Source organism: Oncorhynchus mykiss, chromosome 3 (assembly GCF_013265735.2).
Source record: "Oncorhynchus mykiss isolate Arlee chromosome 3, USDA_OmykA_1.1, whole genome shotgun sequence".
NCBI classification, from domain to species: Eukaryota; Metazoa; Chordata; class Actinopteri; order Salmoniformes; family Salmonidae; genus Oncorhynchus; species Oncorhynchus mykiss.
In genome coordinates this window covers 7,615,868-7,629,300 of record NC_048567.1, presented here as the reverse complement: position 1 = coordinate 7,629,300, position 13,433 = coordinate 7,615,868, and the positions used below count along the sequence as shown (strand labels likewise).

Here is a 13,433-nt window from a genome sequence, read left to right as displayed (position 1 = left end):
CTATGCAGATGTTGGCTAAAAAGGATCTGATAAAATAAACCCTCCCCTAATCCGGACGACGCTGGGCCAAACCCTCCCCTAATCCAGACGACGCTGGGCCAAACCCTCCCCTAATCCAGACGACGCTGGGCCAAACCCTCCCCTAATCCAGACGACGCTGGGCCAAACCCTCCCCTAATCCAGACGACGCTGGGCCAAACCCTCCCCTAATCCGGACGACGCTGGGCCAAACCCTCCCCTAATCCAGACGACGCTGTGCCAAACCCTCCCCTAATCCGGACGACGCTGGGCCAAACCCTCCCCTAATCCAGACGACGCTGTGCCAAACCCTCCCCTAATCCAGACGACGCTGGGCCAAACCCTCCCCTAATCCAGACGACGCTGGGCCAAACCCTCCCCTAATCCAGACGACGCTGGGCCAAACCCTCCCCTAATCCAGACGACGCTGGGCCAAACCCTCCCCTAATCCAGACGACGCTGGGCCAAACCCTCCCCTAATCCAGACGACGCTGGGCCAAACCCTCCCCTAATCCAGACGACGCTGGGCCAAACCCTCCCCTAATCCAGACGACGCTGGGCCAAACCCTCCCCTAATCCAGACGACGCTGGGCCAAACCCTCCCCTAATCCAGACGACGCTGTGCCAATTTTGCGCCGCCTCATTCGTCTCCCGGCACTTCCCATGTGCCTCCACTGCAGTATACAAATATGCTATAATATACACTGAGTGTCCAAAACATTAGGAACACCTGCTCTTTCCATGACATGGACTGACCAGGTGAAAGATATGATCCCTTATTGATGTCACATGTTAAATCCACTTCAATCAGTTTAGATGAAGGGGAGGAGACAGGTTAAAGAAGGATTTTAAGACTTGAGACAGATTGTGTATGTGTGCATTCAAAGGGTGAATGGGCAAGAGTAAATATTGAAGTGCCTTTGAACAGGGTATGGTAGTGCCAGGCGCCCTGGTTTGAGTGTTAAGAACTGCAACATTGCTGGGTTTTTCACACAACAGTTTCCTGTTTATCAAAAATGGTCCACTACCCAAAGGACATCCAGCCAACTTAACACAACTGTGGGAAGCATTGAAGTCCACATGGCCAGCATCCCTGTGGAACGCTTGACACCTTGTAAAGTCCTTGCCCCAACAAATTGAGGCAGTTCTGAGGGAAAAGGGGGGGTGCAACTCAATATTAGGAAGGTGTTTGTCGTGTAAAATCGTGAACAGAGGAATATTGTTAAAATGTACAACAGAATAATTACTCTCCCTCCCCCTCTCTCATCAGCACCTTCACAATCTTTTGCCAATAATTAATCAATAAGTAAACTTGTGACAGATTGATATTTTATTACAAACCATGTAAATCCATATCTTTAGATTCTAAGCCACTCAGACATACACTCAGGCACATGTTTTCCATTCAGAAATACACACTTTTCCTTCAAAATTCACTCATTCTGCGATCAGTCTCTGGTTCTTTGTCTGTTCCACTTTCCTCAATCTGTTCCCTCTTTCTTTCACTCTCCACTTCCTTCCTCTAATGGTTAAGGTTGGGATTTGAGGAGGATATGCTGATCCTAGGTCTGTCCCTACAAGCATCTCTTACCTGGAGCCCCAAACAGGAAGGGCGGATAAAAGATCAGGACATGACGTTACAAACAAGGAAGTGACATCATTCACGTGAGTCGCGCTCCATTTCCTCATTCTCCAAGTGGTGGGCAGGTCTATAGCGGCTCACGCCCCTCCCATCCACCACTTGGAGGGCGGGGTTTCGGCATGTGTTGTCCATGCTGCCCAATGAGGTGTACCTGTCAGGAGACGGACAGAGGAATCAGTCAGAGACTAGGACGGGGGAGTAGACAGTGAGAGGAAACAGAGGACATGCTTGATTAAGGTGTGTATGTCTTCTTACCCTTTATCATACAGAATACAGTAGGGCACATATAGAGTCCTCAGGAATGACCAGATATCATGATACGTCCAGTCCTGATGGAGACAGAGAGAGAGGGAGGGAGAGAAACCAAGAAAGAAGGGGGAGAGAGAGACACAGAGAGAGGGAGGGAGACAAGAGGGGGGAGACAAGAAAGAGAATGAGAAGGAGGAAGAGAGAGCATTAGAAGTATATCTCACACACACCCTCAGAAAGGGAACATTGTAAGCATCATGTCTCACCAGCAGGGGGTTGACCCTCATGTAGTCCGGCCATCCAGGGTCAGTGAGACACATGGGTGTGAGTGTGTGTGAGTAGGGGTCACTCCTCCTGGTGCCCATACACACAGCTCTCAGCTCCGGCCTCCTCTCCTGTACCTCACTCAATGCCTGCCGAATACTGCCCTCCACTGAGAAAATCTCCAGGTCATACCTATGGGAGACAGGATGGAGCTCTGCTAAATAGTGAGCCAAAGTCTCTGTATAATAATACTGTAATACATTTTATTATCAGAGTTTTGCTCAAACTCAAAGATGCAATGCAGATGAAGCTACAACCATACACAGACCTGTTGGGGACAGAAAAAAAGTACATAGCTAACAGAGGTGCAGTATATAGGGATTGAGGAAACGACCTAGAGATGCTAACGCTAACTACAGAGACCGATAGCTTACCTCTTTATTGTGTCCTGGAGGAATCTCTCCATCTCTGGGAAGGGAGAGACGATGCGAATGTACAGAGCCTTTACCTTGTCCTTACCCTCCGGATACCGCCTGTGAGGGAGGGGGAGAGAGAGAATAAATACAAGGTAGATTTTCCCAGTAAACAATCAATTCAGACGGAGAACACAATATGGGTTAAAAGTCACATATCGTCTCATTCCTTCATTCTGTGTAGACAGAAAACTGTCTTTCTCTCTCTCACCGTTTCAGTGCAGCGTAATATAGATGTAGTAGAGCAGTGCAGTCTTTGCCTCCATTGAAGCCCACACAGATCTCCCCTGCCGAATACTGATCCAGAGCAGACTCTATGGTCTTCAGAGCGTTTGCCACTTTATCACCCAGCGGCGTGCCTATGGGAGATGGCGTTCATACAGACAGTTGGGGTCATGGGAAATGTAGTCAGTGATTTTTTTATGGGTACTCTAGCTGTCCGTCCCTCCACCACCCCTCCCTCCTTTGCTCTCTCTCTCACACACACACACACACACACACACACACACACACACACACCGCTGTTGGCCAGTGTGTAGACCTCCTCAGTAGCGATGGACACAGGGTCCGTGACCAGGGGAACCACACTGCCTTTGGGCATCTCCTCGAGCAGCTGAGCCCGGGCCTTCTCCACCTCCTCAGAGCTGTCTGAATCCAGCACCAGCCTGACCCGGTGGTAGTTACTGAGCCAGTCAGGGTAGGAGCCCAGAGCCACCCTCTTCCCCCAGCCCGCCTGCAGGCGGGTCAGCACCGGGGCGATCAACGCCTCGTCTGCATCCACAAACACCTACAACACAACACGGGTAATACATAACATTATAGTAGGCATCCATTGCAACAGTGGTCCTGTGCAGGCTTTGCTCCAGCCCAGCACAAACACAGCTGATTCAGCTCATCAAGGTCTTGATGATTAGTCCATAACTTAAGTCAGATGTGTTAAATCTGAGATGGAACACAAGCCTGCACACCCTGTGGGTCTCCAGGCCTAGGAGTGAAGCGATGTTTGTCTGCATGTTGAAAACCTCCTGTCGACCTTATTGTAGTGGAGTCAGACGGTTGGTCACCTCACCTCTCGTGTGTGGAAGGTGGTCCCTGAGCCAGCGAACAGGTGCTCCAGACCGTTGAAGGCTCTCTCCAACAGAGACGGGATCCCAGGGAAGATGTAGACGTTACGCACACTCACCTGGGAATGTCAGAGACGGAGTCAGAACCACGACCAGCATGACATCAAGCATCTCCAGACTCTTAAAGCCGGTGGCTCCAACGCACTCATATCTCCTATCATTAAAATATATTTTACCTGGTTTCAGACACTGACCATCAGGTAGAATGTTCATGTTTTCTACATGATATCATGTTACATCACAGCGTTGTTGAATAGTCATTTCTGATTGGCTAGAAGGGCATTCTAGAATGGACATTAAAACCAGATAACTGGAGAGTTGGAAAAGATATCGGGACGCCTTGCAATCAGTGCGCAATATATGCCTACACATGCAGACCGTACTTGTTACAGGAAGCTACACCAACAACTACACAAACTGAAATTGGATAAACTGTAAACGCAGGTCCAACGAGAAAGAAAAAAAACTTTGCTAGCTGGCATTGATCTGTTTTTGCAGAGACATTTTTTTTAGCATCTGATGACCTAACGTGGTGAGTGATGAACATGAATCTCTCTGGACAATACCAATGTTTCCTCTAAACTGTGCGTGTGCACAGGCGCGACACAGTAGAAATATCAGTCTGCACAGAGAAGCACGAAATTGAATTTCAATTAACTTTCTAGTATTTTTCCCACTTAGTTAACACTATGAATGTTTCCCTTTACTGTGGGAATGGTGATTGAATCAACACAATATTAGCCACTTTCAATGCAACATACTTAGTATCCAAAACTAATAACTATGCAAGAGATTTTTTGTTAGGCAGAACGCATCGGAGTAGGATTCTGTTGAATTGACATGCACAACTCAGTCCTTACTCTACACAGACCTGTGGCATAACCAATCAGAGCAGCAGTAGTCTATATGCAAATAGACCATTGCCATATATGGATCTGTACAAAAGTGGAAGAACATACGCACATCCAGGTACTTTTCGCAGGTGAATTTATGGAAAACGCTGCACACTGCTCCCAAACAGTTTCACTAAGTGATGTCACTGAGTACTGCCCCTATATTTAGGACCTTCCACCCCCACATGGGATATGGAAGCCCGATGAAGACTTAAGGGAACGTCGTTATAAATAAATCACCTGGGAGCATGAGCAGCAGTGTGCGTCGTTATCCTTTTTGTTTTCCATATATGGATCTGTGCCATTCACTTTGAACTGGACTGGTTACAGCATAAGCAGTCGTGAGTAGATGAGCTTGTTTTGAGATCAAAAGTGTGAGCTGCCTTTAGCCACTTGTGCACATTTGTTCATATCCTCCGCTAGTTGAGTTATTAGTCCAGTTATAGATCATTTGTAGTCAGCAATGGGGGAGTGGTTGTTTTCTACAAGAGCACAAAATGTGTACATGTCTAGCCATCTTTGAGATGCAAGTCAGGTAAAGAGCTTTTTTTGTCTTAAAAAGGGGCAGTGTTGTATTTTGAGACCGGCTTGAATAAGCTAAGTAGCCAATAGGCAGAGGGCAGCATAATTTGTCTGATTCTCTGTAATAATGGTATGGGAATAATAATGCATTTTATTTTGTAAAGTGGTTTCTTGCATCAAACAACATTTTCAGTCACCTTAATGTCAAGCCCTGCATGTTTTTTCAAAAGTGTCATGGAAAGTAGAACTACATTGAGCACCACACATTGGCTGCTACTATAGGCTGATAGAACAGCTATTTCCATGTAAAAATATTATGGGATGCATTTTCTCCATTGTTTTTGATGGTACGCCACTCTGGTAGGACAATATGATCAAATAGCCACAGTAGCCTAGTTGACCACTGTCTGAAACTGTAACTTAAAGCAGGTACAGCCTCAGTCTTCACGTGCGCTGGATGTTGCACAGAATTTTCACAACATTCAAGTTTGCACTCAGCAGAGGTGAAATGCTGAGTGCCAAAGCGGGAACATTGGGCCCTACTTTTGCAGTCATGACACAAGTGGCGCCATGCTGTCAAATCCTGCCACATGTTTCTATCTGTTTTCAGCAACTGGTATTTATTTTATTTGGTTGTCATATTGGCAGGTATGCCAGCAACAAACTATTTACAGTGGGGCAAAAAAGTATTTAGTCAGCCACCAATTGTGCAAGTTCTCCCACTTAAAAAGATGAGAGAGGCCTGTAATTTGCATCATAGGTACAACCATGACCATTCAACCATGACAGACAAAATGAGAAAAAAAAAATCCAGAAAATCACATTGTAGGATTTTTAATAAATTTATTTGCAAATTATGGTGGAAAATAAGTATTTGGTCAATAACAAAAGTTTATCTCAATATTTTGTTATATACCCTTTGTTGGCAATGACAGAGGTCAAACGTTTTCTGTAAGTCTTCACAAGGTTTTCACACACTGTTGCTGGTATTTTGGCCCATTCCTCCATGCAGATCTCCTCTAGAGCAGTGATGTTTTGGGGCTGTTACTGGGCAACACGGACTTTCAACTCCCTCCAAAGATTTTCTATGGGGTTGGGATCTGGAGACTGGCTAGGCCACTCCAGGGCCTTGAAATGCTTCTTACGAAGCCACTCCTTCATTGCCCGGGCGGTGTTTGGGATCATTGTCATGCTGAAAGACCCAGCCACATTTCATCTTCAATGCCCTTGCTGATGGTAGGCTTTCTTACTTTGGTCCCAGCTCTCTGCAGGTCATTCACTAGGTCCCCCAGTGTGGTTCTGGGATTTTTGCTCACCGTTCTTGTGATCATTTTGACCCCACAGGGTGAGATCTTGCGTGGAGCCCCAGATAGAGGGAGATTATCAGTGGTCTTGTATGTCTTCCATTTCCTAATAATTGCTCCCACAGTTGATTTCTTCAAACCAAGCTGCTTACCTATTGCAGATTCAGTCTTCCCAGCCTGGTGCAGGTCTACAATTTTGTTTCTGATGTCCTTTGACAGCTCTTTGGTTTTGGCCATAGTGGAGTTTGGAGTGTGACTGTTTGAGGTTGTGGACAGGTGTCTTTTATACTGATAACGAGTGGAGGAAAGAGGAGCCTCTTAAAGAAGAAGTTACAGGTCTGTGAGAGCCAGAAATCTTGCTTCTTTGTCAGTCACCAAATACTTATTTTCCACCATAATTTGCAAATAAATTCATAAAAAATCCTACAATGTGATTTTCTGGATTTTTTTTCTCATTTTGTCTGTCATAGTTGAAGTGTACCTATGATGAAAATTACAGGCCTCTCTCATCTTTTTAAGTGGGAGAACTTGCACAATTGGTGGCTGACTAAATACTTTTTTGCCCCACTGTAGCTAGCTTCTAGCCTAGTGTTTGATATGCAATGCTATCTCCTCATAATGAACAGTGTCGGGTGTCCTGACGAGAAGGCAAACAAAGGCAAAGTCGGGCATTACCAGCTCATTGTTATCGATTAATTCAAATGAATGTCCCAAGAAAACATCTACTTTGCTGTTATTCTGGCTGAAAAGTTTGTGACTGTGTTAGCCATAGCTAGCTGGCTAGCTAGCAAGCAAGGGATAAGAACGTTGGCAGTGAGCATGGCAACGGGACAAAGAACAAACAACTGGGTCACGTCCATAAATATCGAACTAATCATAACGAACCACTGGGTTGAGTCTGTAGCAACCAAAATAGGAGTATGAATTTTCTTATATAAGTGAAAATATCAACAAAAACATTTTATTTCTACCGGTAAATGTGTGCTTAGTATTGTTTTCATTGACAAATGTGGTATAAGCGGGATAAACAGCTTAAACAAAATAAACTTTGCTGTTATTCGGCTGCAGAGGTCGGGACTGTGTTTCTGTAGCTAGTTGGCTCCGCCTCATCCCGCTCTGCCGTCCGTTGTTTCCAAGGTAATGTACAGAACGTGGGCGTTTATCCCTTACATGTTAAAGGAGTCAGATGATGCATTATGCATCATAATGATGATGTGGCAAGTGACGCTTTACTTCTTGAAAGTCCAATATCTTGACTTGACTGCTAACATTCAAAACATTTAGGGACTGTATCAACAGTGGACTAATGAGGAAAAAATACCAAAATATATTTTTTGTTTAACAGTAGTTAGCCACTGACCAGTGGGTAGCGTAGTGGCTGTCCAGTCTGAGGGTCAGTGCCGTAGTTGAGCTTGGCCGAGCGGGGGACCATGGCTAGCTTCATGGCTGCATTCTCCCTATCCACCACCCCAAAGAACTCCTCCACCAAACGGGTCAGCTCCGGGTGGGCATGCAGTTCCTCCTCGAACGCCATGGCAACACCCTCGAAGGTGACGTCGTCGTGGGTGGGGCCTATTCCCCCAGAGGTGAGCAGGTGTGTGTACTGTGGGGCCAGGAGGGCCACCTCCTTAGAGATGACCTCCTGCTGGTCTGGGATTACTGTGACACGCTGGACACACACTCCCAGCTTCCTCAGAGCTCGCAACAGGAAGGCGCTGTTAGTGTCCACCGTGTGACCCTGAGAGAGAGTGGGGGGGGTAGAGGGAGGGAAAGAGACTCTTTAGATGAGCTAACTCATAAGAGATAGGGAGGAGTTTCTTTTCAGAGATCAGGCATATTCCACTCAGTACCAAGTAGAGGTCGACCGATTATGATTTTTCACCGCCGATACCGATTATTGGAGGACCAAAAAAAAGCCGATGCCGATTAAAATCGGCCGATTTTTATTTATTTATTTGTAATAATGACAAGTACAACAATACTGAAAGAACACATTTTAACTTAATATAATACATCAATAAAAATCTATTTAGCCTCAAATAAATAATGAAACATGTTCAATTTGGTTTAAATAATGCAAAAACAAAGTGTTGGAGAAGTAAAAGTGCAATATGTGCCATGTGAAAAAGCTAACGTTTGAGGTCCTTGCTCAGAACATGAGAACATATGAAAGTTGGTGGTTCCTTTTAACATGAGACTTCAATATTCCAAGGTAAGAGGTTATCGGTTGTAGTTAATATAGTATTTATTGGACTATTTCTCTCTATACCATTTGTATTTCATATACCTTTGACTATTGGATATTCTTATAGGCACTATAGTATTGCCAGTGTAACAGTCAGACTGCCATCGCTCAGTCAGACTGCTCTATCAAATCATAGACTTAATTATAACATAATAACACGCAGAAATACGAGCCTTTGGTCATTAATATGGTTGAATCCGGAAACTATCATTTCAAAAACAAAACGTTTATTCTTTCAGTGAAATGTGTAACCGTTCTGTATTTTATCTAACGGGTGGCATCCCTAAGTCTAAATATTGCTGTTACATTGCACAACCTTCAATGTTATGTCATAATTATGTAAAATTCTGGCAAATTGGTTCGCGATGAGCCAGGCTGCCCAAACTGTTGCATATACCCTGACTCTGCGTGCAATGAACGCAAGAGAAGTGACACAATTTCACCTGGTTAATATTGCCTGCTAACCTGGATTTATTTTAGTTAAATATGTAGGTGTAAAAATATATACTTCTGTGTATTGATTTTAAGAAAGCATTGGTGTTTATGGTTAGGTACAGTTGTCCAACGATTGTGCTTTTTTCGCAAATGCGCATTTGTTAAATCATCCCCCAGCGTTGCATCGATTATATGCCACGCAGGACACGCTAGATAAACTAGTAATATCATCAACCATGTGTAGTTAACTAGTGATTATGATTGATTGATTGTTTTTTATAAGTTTAATGCTAGCTAGTAACTTACCTTGGATTCTACTGCATTCGCGTAACAGGCCTTGTGGAGTGCAACGAGAGGCAGGTTGCAAGATTGGATTCCCCGAGCTGACAAGGTGAAAATCTGTCGTTCTGCCCCTGAACAAGGCAGTTAACCCACCGTCATTGAAAATAAGAATGTGTTCTTAACTGACTTGCCTAGTTAAATAAAGGTATTAAAAAAATTATAATAAAAAAATAAGCAAAATTGGCGGCCAAAAATAGTAATGAAAACTTGAAATCGGCCCTAATTAATCGGCCACTCTGATTAATCGGTCGACCTCTAGTAGCAAGCCCCCATCTCCAGTATCACCTTGAGTATCTCGTCCCCGATGATGAGGATGGCTGCTGTGACAGCACCCCCATTCTGTTGACAGGAGGTACCGCAGCTCTGGTGATTCTGGGCCATGGTTACAGTGGTGACCTGGACCTGGGCGGCCACTCTCCTCACATGCACCGCTGCTCTACTCAGCCTGGACACAGCCTGCAGCATCCAGACCTGAGACAGAAAGAGTGGGGGAAGAGAACCAACTAGAGAGGGAGGCAGGGAAGGAGAGAGGGAGGGAGAGAGACATGGAGGGTGAGTTATGAAGTAGTAGAGGGAGAAAGAAGGGGAGAATGCTGTACATACTTGTTCCAATAAGATCAAAATGTAGTCATTGGACACCAATAAGGAGAACAGCTGTTTGTCATCTTATTTGCATAAGACGGGAGGGTAGATCAGAGGAGTGTTACACAGGATTTCACCATAAATGATTGTCCAGTTAGCAACCTATTCTATTTGAAATCCAAGCATTAACTTGAAGTTATGGTGGCTGAAATTTATGTTGCTGTCTAAGTTCAAGCTAAACGTCTGCTGTAGTTATAAGCCACCTGCCTATCTAGAGTAAAGGGTGATTTCACCACGGTCACTCGGCGAGGAACAAGCCAGCCCCATCCGCAACCATTGCATAGGACCAGAGACAGAAAAGGAAGCGAGACATCATACTCGCAATTTTTTTGACGGTTCATATTAGGTCAATGAACTAAGCAAACCAGATCCAGCTGCTATCCCTAAAGCAGACCGGAACTATGACAACTGTTTTCAAAGGTAAACGGCCTGCGTAAGATATCTTCATTTATCCACCATATTTGATTAGACATCATAGGCTAACAGCTAGCTAGATACCCCCTGCGCAACGTCTGAATGTAAACATGATCATTAGTTTAATGGCCACGTAATACCCTTTCTACTGATTATAATGTATCTCTGCTGTGACAATAGATAGCAACAATAATGTGTTTGATAACCTGTGTAATCAACAGACAAGTGCTTACCCTAAAGTCGCATACGTCCTCGTTATGTATTAGCCGACAAACTGCATGCCCTTCAAACACTGGGTGGCTCTGGCGAGCCAATCAGGAGCAATAAAGTGCCATCTCTGAATCCAAAAAGCCAATGAGCTGTAAGAAGGCGGGACGGAAATTGACCACGCTATTTGTGTAGCGGAAGTACAGGGTGTGCAGTGTACCACTGATATCATGTTTTGTCTAGAAGTGATACAACTTTTTTTCGTAGTAGGTTTAGCATAACGTGAGCAGTAGGTTATGAGAACTAGGTCAAGGTTAGGAAAAGAGTTAGGATTAGCTAAAATAAAAAATACTTTTGATGTCAAATGTCACAACCTTATCATTTCTAGACAAGACCCTGATAACATACACCCGAAGTATGCCTACAATATTATTTTATGATTATAACATTATTATTATATTAGCCTCGACCAAGCAAAACACGTGTTTTAAGCCTATCCACAACAGAGATTACAATTCTTACATTGATGTGTGATAAACCATAAGAAAAACAATAAGTAGGTGGTAGAATGTACCCTTTGTAGATATGCAGACAGTCTTTTGTAGCTGGTAGAGCATGGCGCTTGGGTTGTAGGTTCGATTCACACGTTGGACCAGTACAATTAATAAGCCCTCACTACTGTAAATCGCTCTGGATCGTCTCATAAATGTAAATGTTTTTATTTTCTAGTACTGTCAAATACAAATATTAAGCTGTGCGTGTGCGTGTGCGAATATGGTATCTACCAGCAGAGGACTCCATTGAACAGTATTCACTATGCATAAATGACTGGGCTTCATGGAATTATCTAGAGTATAGGCTATTTATCATATTTTACCTATTCAATAAGGGCCTATTCTATTATTGGACAGAAAAAACAATTGAATAGAGTTGAGTTGGTGAGTTTAATTGAAAAATGGGATAGAATAAAATATAGGAATGTGGAATATAATTGAGTGTAATAAAATAGAAAATAACGGAATATAATAAAATACAATATAACATTATTTGGCCTCAGTGATCCAATCATAAACATTATGATCTGCTATCCTGGTTTGTTCTCGTGCTCCTCGGTCAAGAAAGTTGTAGCATATAACGTAGGCATTACAGTTGCACTATGCAAATAATAATGTGTGCCTCAATAAAGACTGTGTGTATGTGGTTTAATGTCAGTTTACTCGGTTATAACCGTAGGCTGGATTGTTATTGTGGGAAATGATATTTTTGCGTAACCCCTTTCTGTCAAGGCCGCTCAACCGCGGGCCAGGTGCAGAGAACCACACAAACTGAGTGGCACTAGCGGCCAAGGCAAATGACATTACCATTTGTTCGCGGAAGTGGCTTTTTTGTGTTGGTAGAAAGGGGGCGGTGGAGGGAGGAAAGGAAGAGAAACTAAAGAAGAAAAGTTTCAGCCCTCTTTCTAAAGAAATTCATATGCACACTGTACGACAGCTGGCGTTTTTGAACCTTCGCATTCAGCCACTTGTGTAATTTAGTTAGAGGTAGGCCTACGGGACAACAACAGCTGGGAGAAAGCAAGAGGCACAAAAGGGACAAGGAGGAAGATAGCTGGTAAGTTCTCCTGACAAAAGTTCACCACACTTCTCTGGGCATGGTTTGGGCTTGAATTTTAAGGGCTGCGTGTTGTAACGTGGTAGAGAGACGTTTTAGGACATTCGAATACTAAAGCAATAACATTGTTTGACAGATGCATATTATTTGCTGTAGGCCGAGTGTAGGCAACCTAGGCTATTACTTTTTGTTGTGCCATCTGTTCGATGTTGGCGAAACAGTCGTGCTAAAAAAAATAACTCGTCTAGTAAGACTGCTGAGTTCAGTTTGGCCCTACTACGAAAAAATGTATCGAGTTATTGTAACATTGCGAAATATAGCCTAGCGATACAAAGTAACCAGACTAGGCCGCACATTAAACATTGTATCCATTCAACAGAAGTCGCAAATAGCCGTGTTGTCACTTTTGGGTGTTTTCAAAATCAAGTGGTTTGCTGCATAGGCTACTAGAAATAGTCAGTTCTGTAGGCCTGGGTCCCTGGGATATCATTACTTTCCTCACAACAAGTTGTCCAACTCTGTCATTTAAATTGTTCGGTTAACACTTTATAGACCTACATGAGTACTAATACTGTAACAAGAAAAGTAACCGCATTGTTTGTATTGACGTGTTGTTTACGTACTACTATAGCAATATGGAGTTTTGTTTGTTTTTCTACACGTGGAACAGGAACTGACCACTATTCCGTTTATGTAAACTCCACAAGGCCTACCATGCAATGGAAACTATGCTACTGTTCTTACTATGTAAAAACACGTTAATGCAAGGATATTACTAAATTAATCCCAGTGTTACCACACAGGTTTAGAGAAACTGAATCTAAAGTCTTAGACTAAACAGGCTGGTTTTGGCTTTCTGTAAATGCTCTAGTTCTTTTTCAGCGACCTAATCAGAAGTTCACATTTCTGTGATGTGCAATATAGATCTTTAGCATATTGTCAAGATGGCATTCTCATGGAGATGATTTAATGTTTCAATAGGTCTAGGTTTTATATTGTCATGGAAGTGTAACTATTTGTTTCAGACAAAAATTATAATTTAAATAAT

At 43.5% G+C, this 13,433-nt stretch overlaps 2 protein-coding genes across 4 annotated transcripts in view; one reads left to right on the top strand and one right to left on the bottom strand.

The window, feature by feature from the left end:
- Nucleotides 1-1,333: 1,333 nt before the first annotated feature.
- LOC110508507 (FAD synthase) lies at nucleotides 1,334-10,933 on the bottom strand. Its single transcript, XM_021589071.2, has 10 exons — nucleotides 10,801-10,933; nucleotides 9,797-10,014; nucleotides 7,850-8,227; nucleotides 3,716-3,829; nucleotides 3,166-3,433; nucleotides 2,858-3,005; nucleotides 2,608-2,706; nucleotides 2,176-2,365; nucleotides 1,916-1,989; nucleotides 1,334-1,811 (listed from the first exon to the last, which is right to left on the bottom strand). Exons 2-10 carry the CDS (start codon nucleotides 9,974-9,976, stop codon nucleotides 1,676-1,678), a joined length of 1,587 nt encoding a protein of 528 aa, XP_021444746.2. The 5' UTR covers nucleotides 9,977-10,014; nucleotides 10,801-10,933; the 3' UTR covers nucleotides 1,334-1,675.
- A 1,174-nt stretch (nucleotides 10,934-12,107) lies between these two features.
- Nucleotides 12,108-13,433, top strand: part of LOC110520788 (SHC-transforming protein 1) — a 40,186-nt gene continuing 38,860 nt past the window's right edge. For 2 of the 3 annotated variants that reach the window (XM_036967584.1, XM_036967579.1), the window contains exon 1: nucleotides 12,117-12,385. The gene's annotated coding sequence lies outside the window, so the exon portion shown is untranslated. Of the gene's footprint in view, nucleotides 12,386-13,433 lie in introns of all 3 variants that reach the window. The other variant, XM_036967568.1, reaches the window with a different exon arrangement.

What these genes read in the sequence shown, in the direction of transcription:
- LOC110508507 (XM_021589071.2), bottom strand. Translation starts at nt 9,976, where the DNA reads ATGCTGCAGGCTGTGTCCAGGCTGAGTAGAGCAGCGGTGCATGTGAGG. An exon ending in TCGGGGACGAGATACTCAAG is followed by an intron (nt 8,228 to 9,796) that starts GTGATACTGGAG and finishes ACTCTCTCTCAG; the next exon opens with GGTCACACGGTGGACACTAA. An exon ending in TGAGGGTCAACCCCCTGCTG is followed by an intron (nt 1,990 to 2,175) that starts GTGAGACATGAT and finishes TGTCTCCATCAG; the next exon opens with GACTGGACGTATCATGATAT.